This window comes from Chanos chanos, chromosome 1 (genome assembly GCF_902362185.1).
Source record: "Chanos chanos chromosome 1, fChaCha1.1, whole genome shotgun sequence".
Classification (NCBI taxonomy): Eukaryota; Metazoa; Chordata; class Actinopteri; order Gonorynchiformes; family Chanidae; genus Chanos; species Chanos chanos.
In genome coordinates, this window is record NC_044495.1 from 38,984,371 (window position 1) to 39,004,201 (window position 19,831).

The 19,831-nt window shown below is 40.2% G+C and overlaps 1 protein-coding gene and 1 non-coding gene across 2 annotated transcripts in view; one reads left to right on the forward strand and one right to left on the reverse strand.

The window, feature by feature from the left end:
* spon1b (spondin 1b) overlaps window positions 1-3,810 on the forward strand; it is a 59,546-nt gene extending 55,736 nt beyond the window's left edge. The window contains exons 13-16 of the mRNA XM_030788608.1: window positions 811-978; window positions 1,390-1,554; window positions 1,969-2,229; window positions 3,662-3,810. Of these exons, the coding sequence (XP_030644468.1) occupies window positions 811-978; window positions 1,390-1,554; window positions 1,969-2,229; window positions 3,662-3,810 (743 nt within the window). The remainder of the gene's footprint in view (window positions 1-810; window positions 979-1,389; window positions 1,555-1,968; window positions 2,230-3,661) is intronic.
* A 6,353-nt stretch (window positions 3,811-10,163) lies between these two features.
* On the reverse strand, window positions 10,164-10,234 carry trnag-gcc (transfer RNA glycine (anticodon GCC)). Its single transcript has one exon. It is a non-coding gene; the product is annotated as a tRNA-Gly (tRNA).
* Between the last annotated feature and the right edge of the window lie 9,597 nt (window positions 10,235-19,831).

A 19,831-nucleotide genomic window follows, 5' to 3' on the forward strand; every position in this document is an offset into this window, starting at 1 on the left:
TTCAGTGCTTGCAACAACGATCTTATGAGTTCTATGCAGTGCTTGCGACCTCACTAATATGAGCACCGAACTTTATTTATGTCTTTTGTGAGATCATTGACATAAGCAGTTATTCTCATTTGTGACATCACTGATAGGAGTTCCCCAATTCAGTATTTCTGACATCACTGATAGAACTTTGCCTGTCCTTTTCTGGGAAATCATTGATATAAGCACAGCTATTCAGTGTTTGTGACATCTCTCATAGGAATTCAGTTATTCAGTCTGTGTGACATCTCTGATATCAGTTCAGTTATTCAGTGTTTGTGACATCACTCCTTTGAGCTCTGTTATACTTTGCTTGTCACATCACTGATTTGTTCATTTATCCAGTGCCTGTAACATCACTAATATAAGCACAGTTATTCTCAGTTTGTGACATCACTGATATCAGTTCAGTTACTCAGTATTTGAGACCTTGCTGCTGTGAGTTCAGTTATTCAGTGAGTCTTTGTTTGTGACATCACGGATATGAGTTCATTTGTTTAATATTATCGCTGCAGTGTATTCAGTATTTAATTTTTTGTCACAATACGCATTTTAGCTGGTTATTCAGTGTTGATGAGTAACCAGATAAATGAACAGTGTCACTTTGTACTCCTTAAAGCACATAGCGGTTATTTTGTAAATATCCCACTATAGAGTTCATTACTCCACAAAGTCATTACTCTACAGATTCAAAGTGGTCTTTCCTTATATATTTAACTCCAATTGAATTCCTTTACTTCAGACATATTGTTAATGTGTATATCTCTGTGCTGTGTCCTACAGCTCCTAACCACTGTGTGGTGACTGAATGGGGGGAGTGGGAGTCCTGCAGCGCCACCTGTGGGATGGGAATGAGACAACGGCAGCGCATGGTGAAGATGCCGGCCTCCAGTGGTGTGCCTTGTGCTGTGAATCTGGTAGAACTGGATAAGTGTATGATGCCTGATTGTGGTAAGTATGAAAGTCAACACATTCCATCGACATTTTAAAGTCCTTAAAGCTACTGTCAGACCCAACTCGTGTCTCCTGTGGTAGGACTAAAGGTGACTTTGTCTCGGCCACAGTGGCCCGTGTGCTAATACTGGACTTTTATTTCCCCCCCAAACTTGACTATTTATTTAATCAGTAAATCATTATCATTTTTAAGATATATAACATGATTTTCTTATGTTTTGATAATAGCTAAACAAAGGCCAAATCTAACACTAAGTTACTTTTTTTTACTTAAAAAGAGAGAGAGAGAGAGAGAGAGAGAGACATTAAGAATGAAGTGTGGATTTAAATAAGGTTGTCAGTATGGCTGTGATTATGCACTGGGGTTGTGCTAGCTGTAACTGTGTGCTCACCTCTGTGTCCTTGCAGATGTTCCGGCCTGCATGTTTTCCCCTTGGTCAGAGTGGAGTGAGTGTAGCGTGTCGTGTGGCCTGGGCATGCGAACACGCCAGCGCATGCTGAAGACCCCTGCGCCACCAGGCCACTGCAATGAGGAGCTGGAGGAGGTGGAGAAGTGCATGTTTCCAGAATGTTGTGAGTAATGCACACGTATTAACACACAGAGAAACGTGCAAACACACACACACACACACACATGCATCCTCATAAACATACACATACACACACACACATACACACAAATGCGTACATGTTCTCTAAAACGTACATCCACATACTCACACACACACACACACACACACACACACACAAATGTATACGTGTTCCCATATACATCCAAATCCACAAGCACACACAAATACACACAAATACACAAAAACAAACACTCATGTATATATTCTTACATGCATCATTCTTACTTACATACATCCATACACACACAGAGACATGTACTTATTTACATGTTTTAATTGTGATACCACATTTCAAACCCCTTTTTTTCTCTCTCTTTATTTCTCTGTGTTACTCTTCCTCTGCTCCTCCCTCCAGCTGTAGACTGCATGCTGTCAGAGTGGTCCGAGTGGTCAGAATGTAACAAGTCCTGTGGAAAAGGTCACATGATCCGCTCACGCATGGTGAAGCTGGAGCCGCAGTTTGGCGGTGCTCCCTGCCCCGAGACGGTTCAGAGGAAGAAATGCAGGATCCGCAAGTGCAAGAGAGCCAGCGAAGGCAAGAGGAAACAGAAAAAAGATGCCGCAGAGAAGAGAAGAGGCAAACATAACCGTGACGCCGCTCCTGAGGAGGGCACAGGTCTGCCATTGTTAACACCGTTGCCTGATTGACATCATACTCACTGCTCTTAACTTCACATCAAACCAAAGGTTCATTGTTGAGCATTTCAGATCTAGTTTGGAGAGACAAGACTTTGTAACAGTTTTGAGATCGAATGTTCAATAACTTATCAAAAGATCGCATATGAAATGAGTCAGTCACCCTAAAATTATGATTACCATGGTAGGTCAATTTCCTGAATAAATATGCATTTTTATAAGAACTTTTTTCTTCTTTGTCATAAAGCGACATGCTTTGCTGAGTGCTTTTTTCAGGGGGTTAGTCAAGGTTTTTAAAGTCTCTTTAGATATTCAGTGAAAGCTTTCCTCAGTGTCAGAGATAGACCAACAGCCTCGCAGTGTGTCTTTTTAAGGGACACACACACACACACACACACACACGCGCACACATGCACACATATACACAGCGCTGTCATCATGATGAAGTGCTTGCACTTTGCTGCAGATGGCTTTGCTAAGACAGCGCGGTGAGGTAAAAAGGCACAGACTGACTGGGGGATTGGTGACTGCTATCCCCACGGCTAATGAGTCTCAAACAAAGACCAGTGGCCGACAGTCAGTCAGGGTCACCAGACAACACACTGCTCCTATTTTCTGCCTTCCCAAACAGCGGGCAGTTTGTCATGAGCATACGCCGGAATGTTCCGTTCAGTGTGCAGTCCAAGGATTTTTCAGGGCCGCTTACTCTCAGAAGTAACCATCATTTCTTTAAGTGGTAGTCTCGAATTTTCTGTAAGAATTTTTCACATACCTCATTATGCTGTAATTCAGCCCAAATGAGCAGGGGAGTCCAAATTTAAGCAGGCCTGCAAAAGATTATGTTAGAATTTGCACTCCACAACTGTCTGGGAGAAATTAAACATTTTTGTATTAAATGACGTTTTTAAAGAAATTTTTAAATTTAAAGAGTAGTTGGAGGATGATGCCTTGTCCTCACGCCACTAATCAAACACACGGAATTTCAACATGGCTGCCACCAGCCACTTTTTAACTCTCAGCATCCTTCTCCTCCTACTCCTCCTCCTCCTTCTCCTCCCTGACCCCCTTCTCATCCACACCTCCCTGTCCCCTGTTTTTTGGGTTCAGACTAACCCATCACCTGTTCCTCTCAGCTCAGATTCCAAGCCAAATATGCCTGTGTTCGCCAAGCATCCCAAACACTACCAGCACACTGCTCTATCATCTTACAACTACAGACTAGTGCAAACAGGTCTGCATTAGCCTTTCCCTCTCAATTCATTCCAGTGGAGCTGAAGAGTGAATGTCCAACTGGTTTGACTGTAAAGAAGGAATTCATGAGTCATTAGGGGGGCACTAGATGCTTGACATAATCAGAACATCGTATCTTCATACCTCTGATTCATATCTCACTCTCTGATTTGTCCTTCCAGTCTGTAGAATGCGCTCATGGTCCAACTGGTCGGTCTGTACCAAGCAGTGCGGCGGGGGGATCCAGGAGCGAGTGATGGCAGTGAAGAAGAGAGCCAAAGGCTGCAAGCAGAAGAAAGAGATTCGAACCTGTAATGTTCAGCCCTGCTAGGGGGCACTATGTCTTTGTGACACATGAACACACACACACACACACACACACACACACACATACACACACACACACAGTCCTACAGGAGTTGGGTACGTAGCCAAATCTGATTTAAATGGGTTTAGCTGCAGTGTTGTCTCTGCTCCTGTGTAAGGAGAGTGTGTATTCTTCAGAGAGGGCCTTAGGCTTTTAGAGGTGCACTGAATCATGGGAAGACTAGGCCGCCGTCAGTAATTAGTCATATAGTTGCCTTTCTCAGCAGGCTTATCTACTACTCTGTAACCAAACACTATATTACAGCCAACTTCACAGTCATCCTTTTTTTTTTTTTTTACATTTCATTTTATACTTGTTTCATATGTTTATATTTCACTCTACAACCATTAGTACCAGCACTACCCATTCAGAATGTACCAAATTAAAAAAAAAAAAAATAGCCAGCTTTCCAGAGAAGCCTTTTCTTACAGGTAACTGCCAAAATGAAGGAAACGTCAGTGTAAAGTGTCTTATCAGTATATCAGTTCTCCATGACCAGTCTCCGTTCTCTTTGGCTCCTGGGCGTCTCCTGGTACTGTATTAGAGGGACAAAATACCACTCTTCTTTGAGGAATCCACTCTGTGATGTGGTGGTGGTGGAAAGTGCTACTTCCAGCTCTTCTCCATGATATCACCTGAACAGAGATGGCCACGGCATTTGATTTTGATTGTTTTCAGGATCATGAATCCATTAGGACTCTGTGGATGAGATCACTGTTGTCTTGGAGAAGACCACTCCCATCAGAGTGAAAATGCCTCAGCGCAAGGCAGCAATGATCATTCAGAATGGTGTGGTTGTTGTTGGCGTTTAATTCGCCCTCTGAAGGTCAAAGTAAAGGGCAAAAACCTATCAATATGTGGAGGAAGAACAAACACCCATTTTTCTACCATTTGGCACCTGTGCACTTGCGCTCTTGTCCAAGGATAACTCATCCAACCATATGACTTTTTTCCATGGGCCATTGCCTGTGTTTGTTGACCCATTGTAGTTGTAAATGTACATTTTTAAGTGTGATAAAGCAGTTAGGTGTGTAAAGGGGTTAGGTGTGCACAATTTCAGTCTAACGTGCGGATGTAGACAGTCAAGAGGTATGCACTTTGACCTTGGATCTTAGCTGATAACCTTTTTCTCTCATGCTAACATCACCCTGGCTGATGTTGTTTAGAAAACATCAGTTCATCAAGCAGTCTTTGCTCCCAGAGATCTCTCTAAACATGATCTAAGTATCAGCCATCTCTCAAAATGACAGAGATCTTTTCCTCTCGCCATTGCAACCCAAACAACGGGCTACTGAGCCTGCCTGGCGTTTTTCTGTGACCCTTAGCAAGCATGACAGACTGTTAACCACTTGATTAACTCAGGAAATACACAGTATGAAAGCAACTGCTTTCACTATGCTCTGTATCCCTCTGTTATTCAAGGGAGTCCTTCATTCTGGCTCTTACCTGTAGAAATAGGTACCTGACGGAAGTGTGCTTGAGAAGGTTTGAATTTGAGAGGGCTATCCTGTTTATCGACAGAATGCCACAGGTTATTGTTACTCAAGGCCATCATTCTGGATTTTCAGTTCAATGGAGTTTAATTCCAGAACGTGTTGTGGTCCTCACAGGTAATTTGAGGGTTTAGAATTTGATAGGTCACATTCAAGCAATGCCCAGCTGATTTGAAAACAAGCAATTGGTTCTTGTTTTTTTGTTGTTGTTGTTTGTTTGTTTGTTCCTTTGTTTCTTTTCTCCTTTTGGGGGTTTGTTTGTGGTTTTCCTACACTCTGCTGCACTTCTGTTCTTGGCTGAAATTTGTGTCAGTTGATTGTGAAGAAGTACTTATGAGGTGGAAAATGCCATTGAATTGTGGCAAGGAAAATGTAAGGTAACATTCTCTGAATGGTTCAAATATTATTTTCTTTCTGAACAAAAAGCACAGGTGACTAGCCATTCCCATTTCTTTCCTTTTTTTTTAAATGAATAAATATATATATATATATATATATATATATATATATAAACAAATAAACCACAGTTTTTAGGCTGAAATTCTTTGTTTCACTGTAATATGTTTAGAGGCTTACACATGAACTCCTCTTTAAGGAGAAGCCAGGCATTTAGTGCCATATTTTATTACTTCTGCTGTGGAATTTTTGATATATACATCTCCCTCAATTTTTGCCAAAGTCATGTGCAGGTGTCTCTCTTTATCTCACTCCTTTCCCTTCTCTCTTTTACCTCTCTCTCTCTCTCTCTCTCTCTCTCTCTCTCTCTCTGTCTCTTGCACACTCGCTCTCTCTTTCTTTGTCTCTGTGGCTGTCTTTTTTCCCAACAATATTTTACTATTTTGGAATAAATCACCTTTACAATAAAAGTAAACGTGACAAAATACAGTTGTATTTTTTGTCTTTATGACAGCTCTTTAATCCTGTGGCGATTCACATAATGTGTGAATACAGCCATATCATGTACAAATCATTACATTACACATATATATTGTGCATTTACCCACTACATCGTCCTTTATATTGCTATCTACAAGTTATTTTAGCAATTTGAGGATTATGGTGAGTGTTAGGTAGCCTGCATGACGTCACCTTTTGCGTGATGCAAGTTTTGCTCGTATATGGCTGAACATGTTCCACTTAAAATCCACTGGGAGAAGGCAGCGAGAGAGAAAACAAGACTGTGCGTTATTTAATTCACTGACTGCGACGTTCTTTTCTACCACTAGATGGAGACATACGATTAAGGACATATTTCGATACTGAGTCTTCGAGCTCCGAAGTAATTGGTTTCTTTGAAAAGTAAAACGGTTATTGTAAGTATGATTTTAAATCATCCACAGAAAGAAGGAAGGTGAAAATAATTTTCTTTATTAAAAAAAAACAATTTTACATAAGTGCAATGTACTGCGTATGTATTAGTTAATCACGCCTTTTATAGTATATTGCTGAATGTCCTTTAGTTCTAATGTGCGCAGTTTTCATCACTTCAAACTGTAGGCTTCCTCTCAATCGTTTCCTTACTGAAGCAAACTGCCGTTGTGCTGTAAGACAAGGCATGCAACACAACTGTACAACTGGTGCCTTTCTGAACATGTGAAGCACACGTCTCTGTCGTCAGAACTGGGTCTTTGGTTACTAGTTTACCTGACCTCATTCTTCAGGGGACTAAGACGAATTTGCTTTGTTTGATTCTGTGTTGTGTTGCAATTAACCCTGCCCCCAAAGCAATAGGGTGGTGGGGGGGGGGGGGGGGGTGCAGTAGTGAGTACAGTTTTGCTTTAACTTCTTTTGTATGTGATCATTAAAAAAGACTTTAATTCAGTTTATCTGCTGCAAAAACATTCACTCTTTGCAGTGTTAGTAATATTTATCATACTACCATGTATACATTTTTCACCAAAGTTACAATATTTTCACTTTTAACTTAACACTGAAAAAGATCTCACAACCTCAGTGCTTGGAAGTAATCTATACATGTTAAAGGGCTCTTTTTGGAGTCTGTTTGTCAACAGTTACCAGTTGAGAGAAAAATTAATTAACTGGGACAAACATTCCAGCGTTATCCAGCGCAGTCGTCGCCATGGTAACAAAGGCCTACAGTATGCAGTTTGTTCATAAAAGATTTACCAGGGAATTGTCAGAGAGATGTTTTCTCATATATTTATTAAATGTTGTGGGATCAGTTATGTGTTTAACGAGACAAATGTTGATTTAAAAGGGAAAGAAAAACAAAAGAAAATATATACTCATATATATTTAATTTCTTTCTCCTTTCAATTTATATGACATAGCCTACTATATACTGATAAATAGACTGGCAGATGGATATAGATATAGATATAGATACAGATATAGATATAGATCCAGTAGAGGTAACACTATGTCTGGGTGTCTACATCTCAGCAATGCCAATGATGCAACAAATGAGGAAGCCACGGAACAAAACTGTTTGCTAAAAATGTTGTCCAGAGTTCAGACGATGGATTGGACAACGTTCAATAGCCTTGTCCCAGTCGTTTTAAAAAAAACTGCTCACCTCCATCCCCCACACATACACACACACAAGACCCCACCCTACCCCCACCCTCTCTTTTTGTGACAGCAGATTTGTGTCAAGTCACAGCTGTTTCACTTTATCTCCAAGCGAACAGGCCAAAGCCCTCCTTCTCCTGAAGTCAGTGACATTTCACTAATTCTGTGTTTGATCTGAATGGACCCATATGCCCAATCTAAGTGCATCTCTGGCTCCAAATCTAATACATGTGCCTGGTTCACTGGACATTATAACTGACCTTGTTTGAACATATGCATACTTTCTCTCTCTCTCTCTCTCTGTCTCACTCACTCTCTCTCTCACCTGCCCCCCCCCCTTCTTGCGCTCTGTGTGTGTGCGTGTGTGTGTTTGTGTGTGTGTGTGTGTGTGTGTGTGTGTATGTGAGAGAGAACGAGTGTGTTAGGAGAGGATGTTTGCAGCATTACATCTTCATCTCTCCACACTCCTCTTCAAGAGTCACATCACACAATCGAGGACACAGTCACTGCATTATGTACTGGAGAAACACTGAAAGATTTAAGGTTCCATGGGAAATATGCTTGTTTTATTGACCTTTTCATGGTGTATACATGTGAACGGCCAAGGACAAAAAATAAACATTGCAGGAAGAGCATGCTAAGACATTTCATACTTACCAACATGGTGATGAATACGGTCTGTTTTTGAGTATCACTGATGAAAAGTTTCCTCCAAATATGCAAATACATGAAGAACCATTCACAGGTGTAAATGCACAGGAGCAGGGACTGCAATAGCTAAAGAAAAGGATATTTTAAATTAGGACCATCCTGGGATCCAGAGCTACTATTCACTTGAATGAAAGAAAATATTTATTTGGCTCCAATGTGTGGCTCTAAAGCTTATTCTCATAAGTGTATTCCCATATTGACTCTTGTTGATTTCCTGAACACTCTTGAGTCTGTACAGAATTGAATTTCATTGAAATTTTACCCTATTTTTAATTTTAACTGGATTTTTTTTTTTTTGTATCATGGAAAGTGGTTGCTTTGCTTTATGGTACCTAAGGGTGGAAAACAGTTTAAGTGGGTTACATAAATAAATGAATAAACAAAGTTATTAATTATATTCACAGTTGTAACCAGTGCCCCTATGTATAAATGGAATTGGGGATGGTGTGACTTTGAAGAGAATTGACTCTCTGATGTTCCTTTGAGCAATTTTTTTTCTTTCTTTCTTTTTACCCTGCTGGCTTTTGCTGGTACACAGAGGTACCCTGATCCAACACACTGTTACTGGCAGTGCAGAATTTAAACTACTGAAAACCAAGAAGGAACTAACAAAGACATTACAGAGAAAAGCATCACATGACCAAATAGGTCTTGGGTGAAGAGCTATTTGTCTGATCTCATACCCTCCACACCCACGTCCTTCACTCACTCAGAACGTCCCTTCAGACTTCAGGTTGGACTGGAAGGTTAAAAAGGGGGCAAGATTTAATCTTTAATAATCCAATAAGAAAAACAGAAAATCAATACCGTGTCCAGACGTAAACAGGCCACACTATGTTTCCAGGTATGGTTCTCTATTGTGATTAACTGCTAGTGGATAAAGACACAGAGAGAAAGAGAGAGTGTGAGAGAGAGCAAAAGAGAGAGAGAGAGTGAGAGACAGAGAGAGAGAGGGAGAAAGAGCATCAGAACTATGTCTAGGATACTGTACAGTTAGTACAGCACATTGCAAATTCAAAGAAAAGTCCAGTAGTGTGATGCTAAGAGGAAATCTCTCCCAGAAACATTTACAGTAACAATAATAACCAGCCATACCATAATGGCTTCCCGTGTAATCCACTTACCCTTTAATGCCTGTGTCAGAAAGTCTTCCTGAGGACGTACAGCTCTCTCATACACTGAGCCACATCCTTTTCTTTGAAAAACAACAAAAACAAAAATAACAGCAAGCAAAAAAAATAAAAAAACGCAGACTTCATTTCACTGTGATAATGTAAATGTGTTATTTATTTAATCATATGCATGCTTAGGATTTTCCTGTAATGGGTCCCCCAGATGTCCCAGTTTTATTTGGGAAATGATATTGCGCTGTGAGCTGGTCTAATTGTCTCAGGTACCCAGACTCATCACTGTACTGGCTTTCACATTTCACTGATGACTCTTCTCACTCAATGCATCCAATTCCAAAGTCAACACATTCTCATTCCCACCTCATCAAACATGGCACTACGTTTCAAACTGCAACACTGTCCAGGTACTCCTCCAGCGTCAGCTTTGCTAATGCACAAAAGACAAACTCTATGCATTGGCCGGGAATCGAACCCGGGCCTCCCGCGTGGCAGGCGAGAATTCTACCACTGAACCACCAATGCATCTACTAAATGGCCTGAAATCCGGTGGAATCCAAAAGTAGGAACGGGTATATCCTAAAGACTTTAGCGAGATTTTGAAAACATTAGACTATACGGCACAGTAGCACAGTGTAGGAGTAGACTGTATAAACGGCATAGAAATTACACCGGAATGAATTTGCCGTAATGTATTTTGACTATACCGTCCTGGTCGGAAGAGCGCCCACGGTACGCTTCCATTCGGCGAAGCAAGCGAAAGTGAGATGGTGAATCATGCGAGAACCATTCAGTTCAGCGTGTGATGCGTTTGGTACGTGCCGTTCTATAGAAAGGCGGGAGTAACAAATAAAAAAAGTTTGACCAAGATGGCGGAGGCTACATGTAGCTCGAAACATGTACATGATTAAAAGATGGATGGCCAACCATTTGTGTCTACATCAACACGGGTTGTTTTTTACGTTATACATTAACTTAGTCGGGGCCAGAGCGGTGTGAAAAACTCTCTCAACGGCTCTGGTCGGGTCAAATAGACCACTGTAGACCTTCACTCAAACTTAGCTGCTACTACCAGGATAGCCAAAAAGTTTGCTGTTTTTGCGACCACGCCCCCAGAGCGTGAAGTGGTGGTGCGAGATTCGCATCGTTGTTTTACTTTTAAGAATTTACCTTTCTGATTTCTGAAACGCTTCAGTTCATTATAACAAATGTTTTCCTTCAATATCACCATGTAACCGCTGCTAGGGCTGCCACTGACGACTGTTTTTCTATCTATGAATCTATGGACTAATCGAGGCATTTTCCAAAGGGTGTTCTTACGAGAAAAAAAGGCCAGCGGTGGACCAACATAACAAATGCCATCACTTTGTACTTGTTCTTAAAATACCTCTGTACTATGTGAAATATTTGCTGGTAATTCAGTTAAGAGTACAGTAATAGCTGCCATGCAGTTGCCACACCAGTGCTTCACCCCTTCAGAAGCATTTATATTGAAATTTTAAGAAAAACGAATATACCGTGATATATACCATTACTGTCCGTGCTTCAAATTATACCATGATATAAATTTTAGACCATATGGTCTATACCGCCTATCCCGAGTGTAGTGGTTAGCACTGTCGCCTTGATGCGACAGTTTTAGTAGCTCTGCCTTGGAGATACTAAAACTGCCCCATTGATATTGAACAGCCGTGCATGTGCAAAGCTGACACTAGAGGGGTACCTAGAGCGTCACAGTTTGAAGCATAGGGCCACTAACCAAGCTTTGACGAGTTGGGAATGAAAACTTGTTGCCCAAAGTCTACACCAGACATGCTACCCTTATATATGTGTGTGTGTGTGTGTGTATATAAATTATATAGGTGGGTGTGTGTATGTGTGTGTGTTTATACATGTATAGATATATACGTATATATGTGAGAGAAATAAGAGTATGTGGTGTGTAATAGCAATGTATTGTATGATACATTGCATTGTGCAGCTTTAGAAGGAAACTGTGTGGCTTGTGTATTCATGGCATTAAGGCTCTATAATGTATTCCTGAGTGATGGTACAGGAGCTGCACAGTAACACATGTATAATTTTCAGATCCTTCAGAATAACACCAATTATGAGAAGCATGCCGTCGAGACGGCAGTGACACGCTGTCATAACAGTTTAATTAAAAGGTTCACTGTTAATCAGGAAAGTACATGTCTGTGCTATTCTCAGTGTTCTCAGCCAAAGCAGACAGAAAATTCCACTTGTTAGCCATTCACTCTTCCTCTCAGCAGGGTGGCAGCCTTTGTGTGTATCCAGTCTAAGGTGTGTGTGTGTGTGTATGTGTGTGTGTGTGTGTGACTGTGCATGCATGTGTGTGTGTGTGTATGTGTATGTGCATGTGTGTGTGCATGCATGCTTTTGTGTGTGTATATGTGTGTGTTTGTGTGTGCATGTGTGTGTGTGCTTTTCTTAGTGGTACAGTGTTCATGGTGGTATATTACTGCATTAGGCTGTGTCGTTGCACATCCTTGCCCTCCCTAAAAATTTGATGTCTAAGTGGTCTGAGGGAAGCTGGGGACAGTCAGGCTTCTCCCTGCCACGGTAAATTCTTAATGTGGGTTGGGCAGAACACTGGAGCTCTGCTAAAGGACTCTTAGGGTAATATCCACTGCATATTAACTCTGATAAATACTTCAGATCCAGTAAGTATGAAGGATCACTGTTAAGTGAACATATTTTCAAAATCCCTTAACGATCCAAAAATTTTGGGACCGTGCCACCTTAAACTTTGACCATCATTTTAAAATTCATTTACCCATGAAAAGAATTTTTATTAATTACTTAATCATTCTTATCAAACTACAGGGTGAGTCTAGTTAAAAATGAAAAATAAAGTCTCAAATAAGGCAAAAGCTGAAAATGAAAACGAAAAAGAAAGAAGCATTTAGTTTAAAATAATATTTTGGATTTTCATGAGTTCGCATAGCCCGAGGTTTGAATTTTCTATCTGGTCTTTTAGGGATGGACCAAAAAAAATCTTAAGAGATTATTTCTTTCTCATGTCTAGGCATCTTGGCCAGTACTCTGAATACAAATAGGCACATTTTTTTATAACTTTGTTCCAAAACTTTATTTGATGAAATAAAATTTGCTTTGTGTGGTATCAAACGTTAAATCACAGCCTCAAGGTATATACAATCAGAGTTTCAGTGTGTGCTTATCCACCTCACTCTTCCTCACCAAACAACAAGCCAAGAACTGAAGACTGTCTGAGATCTCAAATCATGCATTGTTAGCTTTGCTCAAGGTCTTTCAATAAGAGAGTCTCTTCTGAACACACACTGAACTGAACTGCAGATAATTCCACACTGGCTCCAAACATTTTATGTCAAAAGGGGGTTTGTTTTGTTTATTATTGAAGCTTGTTAATTTTTGCTTATGAAGGAGCCACAGTATGCCTCTGTAGCCGCTACTGTTTGAGGGGGTGGGGGTTGTGGATGGGGGCATTGTATTTGAATACAACTCATTTCCAGAAGTAAACACGGGACCTGTTCTAAATGTTTCTTGTGACTTTATCGATAGTTTTGAAGGCCAATTTCATTTTCGCCCTTAAACTGCTCATTACGTGGTCTTCATAAAACAATATTTTTTCCATTTATGAACTTCTCACAGTAAGCACAATACACAGATGAGTCTCCAGAGGTCCATCACATGTTGCCATGGAAATAAAATGAACTAAGAGGGAAGACTGAGTTCTGGAAACATCCTGTGGCATATGACTGTTGGTCAAAGTCTTTGTTACAGACTCTTCATCAAATCATACATTCGGATTACAACACACAGAATACATCACCTCAAAAGTTTCATACATAGGTCACTCCAACATTTTTTAAAAACACCTGAGATAGAATAATACCATAATATGTTTTGAGAATCTTGCTTTCCCTTGCTTTTTTTTTTTTTTTTTAATGTTGCAATAATTCCAGAAACTGGATTACATCAAGTACATTGGGGAGCACATAGGTATTGAATTTATTTATTTATTCTTTTCTCTTTTTTGAGAGAGAGAGAGAGAGGTGTCCATTCATATCTATATGGTTTCAGATTATCAAACCACTGAATATCACCTGACACTCTACGAGTTCCAGTGCAAGTACAGTCTGTAAGGAGTTTGGGAAAGGGAGTTTTTTGAAACCACATTTCCGAGTGAGCGTGAGGTGTCTCTGAAGAGGGTTAAGCTGTGATAATATTGTTTTAACCTCATTACAGATGGTACAAATGCCTCTACCAGGAGTGGGGCTGGTTGCCATAGTAACAGAGTGCAGCACCGGCGTGCTGACCTCTCGTGGGACATGACTGTTTTTGAGTTTCCACTATTATACATGCAGAAGCATGATGTAACACATAAATGCTCTCCCCCAGTATCATAATATTATGTTGCTGGCAAGTTACTTACTGTTTGTTTGTTTGTTTGTTTGTTTTGTTTTGTTTGTTTTTGGTGAAGTGATATTCATGTTAGGATAGTCTTAACTGGATTATGCTGAATAAAATGAACAACCGATTACACCACTGAGAGTCTATGCTTTATTTTTTTTATTGAAATTGTCAGTCATTGTAAAATGAAAACAGAAACATTCTCCCTTCTATGGTTCTAAAAGGATCTGCAGTTTAAGAGTTGTTTTAAGACATTCTTTGTGTGCACAAACACATACACACACGCGCACACACACGCACACACACGCACACACACACTGATCCAAAAGCTTCAAGACTTGGTTCATTTCAACATGCCCTAAAGTGATGGCAGGTCATAAGGAAAAAGACAGAACAGTTTCCAGTAGAAGTCAAAACACTACCATTAGGAGTCACTAAATACATTTCTCAACTTTTACACTAAAGGAGAGAAATAAACTGTTCTGGCAGCTATGAGAACCCTGTACCCATTGTACAAACATACTGCATTGCATATATGTGCTGTGTCCAGCAGTCTCAGAGAAAAACAAACACTCACACACACACACACACACACACACACACTCAAAATGGATTCAACAAATGAACTATTGAAAGGTCAAAACAACAGAAATCAGTTCTGAGCTAAGCTGAATTTCAATGAGTGATTTACATTCATTGCATCCACAAATAGCTGATAAATCCATTCGTTGGACACATGTCATATAAATATATCAGCTATTGGGCTATACTACAGTATTGTAATGGAAAAAATGTATGCCAGTGCCAATGATATTGTGTTTAAATGAAAGAAAGTTACTGTAAATAGAAAGAAAGAAAGAAAGAAAGAAAGAAAAGAACATCTATCCCTTTAGCAGCACAGACACACACATGCCCTGTGGGTGAGTGCACAGGCAACAGGTATACATTCATTTTAAGAAAGTAAATGGCTTCAAGAAATGTAAAAAAAATCTTGAAATCTCGAAACGAAACAACAGCAAACTTTTGAGCCATCACATGAAGCGCCAGCAACATCATAAACTGTTTCAGTTGTAAAAGCAATTTATGATGAAAACTTTTATGTTATCAAAAGAAAAGAAAAAACTGTATTATCTCACTGGAGATGTGGGAAAAAAACTGTGAATCACAGAGAAACAGCCTGTGAATAATGATGAAAAAGGTCAGACCTAATGGATTCAGTAGACCATTGGAGTGTAGACCGTAGACTGGAGGGAGTCCCCTGATTGATAAACATGGGAAATGCAATCAAAGGCCATAAAATGATAAATCATTTCTGATGCTGAAAGGAACTGGCTCTGGTGAACTAGTATTTACAATGTAGAGAAACATGCAAAAATAATCGAAATGAGTTGAAATAGCTTTATGCGTCATATAAGGCCTTACTAGACACCTCTGAGTCTCATACATCAGGGGGGAAAGACAGAAAGAATGAACACTTATGTTTTAGGAATGTGCCACTGGTTTGAACATTTTATTCCAAATTCAGTGAATGTACCAGCAATCCTGCAATACAAAAAATAGTGCATTATAGGAAAAAGATTTGTTTCAAACCAAAGTATAGGTTATCAGAAATGTTGTGCTTGATCCATGTGCTTTATCTAAAAACTGACACATCTCCATCTAATAAATTATACATTCTAAATCAATGTTGCAGATTTTTCACTAGGTGAATATTAAGGTTATGTCTCTATTATTCATCCAGTACCATTATGTTGGGCTGCAAGTCTTTCACCAATAAAAAAGCAATTTAAAAAAAAAAGTACCTATATACAACCTTCTGTAACTAATAAGATATAATAAGAAATTATTCATTTTTCCAAAGTCAGTTAATTACACATTCTAAGACATTTTTCAATTACGCTTTAGTCACACTGAAAATGACTCTATCTGATCGTGACACAACCAATATGAATTTCAAGCAGTTCACAGAACAGAAACAATATTTTCAAGGAATAAGGGAAATATCATTAGTCACCTTTCGGAAGCTTGTCTGTTTATGTCTCTGCGTGAGAAACCCTCACAAAACTAGTCTCCAATGACTGAGTCCGATATATAGATTCCCACTCGGCCAAAACATGTACTTCATTATAAGCAAGAGGGGTCTTGGGATGACAGAATTGATGTTTGGGCTTGGATGGGCTTGCAAGTGGAGCACAATCTAATTCTCTGTTGGATTTGCTGGAGCTCTTGGAACAGCAGAGTGTAGCAGCACATCATTGTTCTCAAACAAAATGATTTCTAAGCTTTGAGAGAGAGATTTGAAAAGTTTTATGGTGTGGAATGTTACAATGCCAGGTTGGTATGTTGGAATTTTTTATAATAGCATTCATGATGGCACCAAGGGTAGAATTTTGAAAGTAAATCATTTGGCCTTACACAAAGCTATGGCTTAACCAGTGGTCTTAAAAAGCCTTTTTAAGCCTAATTCTTGTTCACTGTGACCATGGTTTAGTCATACAGGAATGAGCCCACAGGAGTGTTTTCAAGAATGCTATGAAAAAACACTTGCTTGATTGTGTTCAATTAATGCCTGGGGAGAACAATAGTTCTCTCAAGGTGTGTATATGTGTGTGTGTGTGGGTGTGGGTGTGGGTGTGGGTGTGGGTGTGCGTGTGCGTGTGCGTGCACGTGTGTGCATGCATGTGTGCATCATTGCATGCATAAAAGCATGTATACATGTATGTGAGCATGTGTATGTGCACACAGTGTGTTATCACACACACAAACATACACACGAACAGAAACACACACACAGTCTACTTAGTCTACCTTAGTCTACAGTACCTCATGCTGCTTGTACCTCCCAGCTGGAGAGTGCACCATGTAACCCCCCTCCCCCCCCCCCCAAATCTGTCTCTGTGTATCACATCTCAGTGTGCTTATCCTGCCCAAAAGATGGACACAGGCTCAGAGCTGACTTTTGCACTCTGTGGCCAGCATAGAAGTCTGTTTGATGAGATTGGAAGCCTGGGGCATCAACACTCCAGCATCAGTACTTTTATAAACCCTCCTAAACCACAGGTCTGCCCACTGTCACTCTGTCTCAACACTACAATCCATTTTACCACACACAACAATATGCACACATGATTTATTGATTTTTGTGAAAGTGTGTGTGTGTGTGTGTGTGTGTATTCCAATTCAAACTCTGTGCAACAATTTGTGATATTTTGACAATAGAACAGGAAATAAATGACTAAACTGTAATTAAATCTCCTGACATTCCTGTCATAAACAAAGCAGACTCCACTCCACTAACTACGCAAACAGGGACACACTTGTCAAAGTATAGCTTTTAAATCCTAGCATAACATCTATCAAAATAAAAATAGTCTATAGCTGACTCAGAAAACACACAAAGACCACACATTCCTAATTCCTTAAGGACTTGGCACATTTTGTTTGTTTGTTTGTTTGTTTGCGTGTTCGTTTGTTTGTTTGTTTTACCTTGCACACAGTAGCAACACTGTCAATGATGCATCAGTCATTACTCACATTTTTTATTTTTCGCATACCAATAATGTTAACATCTGAATTTTTCTTTAACAAAATGTTCAACGAAGCACAGCAGGAATGGGCTCTATATGATCCATAAGCTAGTGCAGTGGTTTCTGGCTGCCTCTAAGCTGACACACTGTCTTATGATTGCTTGTGGCTGAGTCTTGAACAGGCGTACAGAGATGTGAATGGTCCCGGCTGGGCCCTGTCATCAATTATCCATGAGGAGACACCGAATCTACATTATAGCACTGAGGGGAGTTCTGTCTGTACTCTTCAAGCACAACGGCTCACCTTTAGAAAAGCGTGAGAGCTAATTAAAACACTAGAGCTGGCACCGCACTGGTGTGGTGAGAACCAGGCAACGAACAGAGAGCGAGAGAGAGAGAGAGAGAGAGAGAGAAGGGGGACAGGGAGAGACAGAGAGAAAGAGAGAGAGAGGGTGAGAGAAGCCAAGAGAGCGAGAGAGAGAGAGCGAGAGAAGGGGAACAGGGAGAGAGAGAGAATCAGAGAGAATCAGGGAGAGAGACAGAGAAAAAGAGAAGGAGAGAGAGAGAGAATAAAGGGAAGGAGTGAGACATTTGCAGGGTATTCATTAGTCTTTATGGCCTTATGATCAGACAGGGAATCACAGTGTCTCCAAAGCCCTAGTGTTACACCAATGGGCCGGCGCATCGGAGACAGAAATAAATTGTTAATGTGAGGCTTGCTGAACAGAAACTCCAGTCTGTATGTTGCAACAGATGACAATCAGGCAGAGAACGAAGATGGTGTAATGTGAGGTGGGGAACAGAGGGGGGAGGGGGAGTGGTCGTGTTTGTAGTTTGCAGTTTGTCGTGTGCTGAGAAAGCTTGGTTACAGAAACACCAAGGGAAGGCCAGGCTGTATTCCGTTCTCTCTGTGTTTCGGCGGGCTGGTAATCCATCTACTCCACTGTTGTCCCTCTGTGTGAGTGTGTCTGAAACAGCTAGAGCTGTTCATATCTGTTTTTTGTTTTTTTTTATCATTGTGAGTGAAAGCTAAATTTGAAGCTACTCATCACCTCTTTAGAGGTACAACACTGTTTGAAAGGCTGAGGACTTGTGTGAAAATTTTTTCGTACCAACATTGCATTAGCTCTTGTGTCTTTGCCCACACACCAATTAGTCACTGAAACGCTGTAAAATGCATCACAATCAATTAGCGTATTACAGAGACTTTTGGGTTTTTTTGTTTGTTTATTCGTTGCAAAAAAAACCCCATTTTGTAATATCTGTTAAGGACTACAGAACAGGTTTTGGTAGCAAAATGGGGTTCATGAATTAATAACAATTAAACAGAATACACTGATGTTTGTGTCTCCAGGACTCTGTGTGTGTTTTCACTGCAAACCCTGGTCTGAACACAACGGGGATCAGTCACCAGTGAGATGAATTGCTAGTGAATTTGATCTTGGTCCCATCAGTTCTTTCACTGGAGTTTTTCAGCCTGGGAAAGGGGTGACCTTATACCCTGGCATCATCCCAAATTCCATATCCAAACCCTCCTGATCCATCGATCATTCTTCGAAGGGTTCAGTCGGACAGCTTTTAATGTCCAAAAGATCTTCATGACCTTGACTGGATTGAGGGGATACTGTGTGATGTGATATGTACTGATTTTCTCGTGCTGTTCTGTGTGGGCTGTTGGATGGATGGCCTTGAGGGACAATGTTATTGCAGAGTAAACAAACAATAAAGACGGAAAGTGCTTTTGATCCATGTCAGTATTGACTGAATGACTGATGGACATGGATGGATCGAGGGAATGGATTATCCGTCTTTTCCTTCAATCGAAAGAGGGTAAAACCCGTTGATCATTTTTAAACAGGGTTTCTGTGGGTGGCAGAGGGTCTTTCAAAAGACACAAATGTTACAACAAAGCCAAGGAATGGGATAACTTATCAGAAGCCTCTAAAAACATGTAAAAAGTACTTCATCACTTTGAAGCAGTGAGAGACACAGTAAGAAAAAAAAATATTGATTTAGACAGTGTTTTCAACTGGGAAATAGCCTGGAGGCAGCCACCTGAAACCACATTCTAACCTCTTTAAAGGTTGATTCACGACATAGGCTGAAATTTGCATGACGAAAATACATCAAAACATAAACAGTTATATTTTTATACTGAAAGCTATGCTGTGAAAAAATA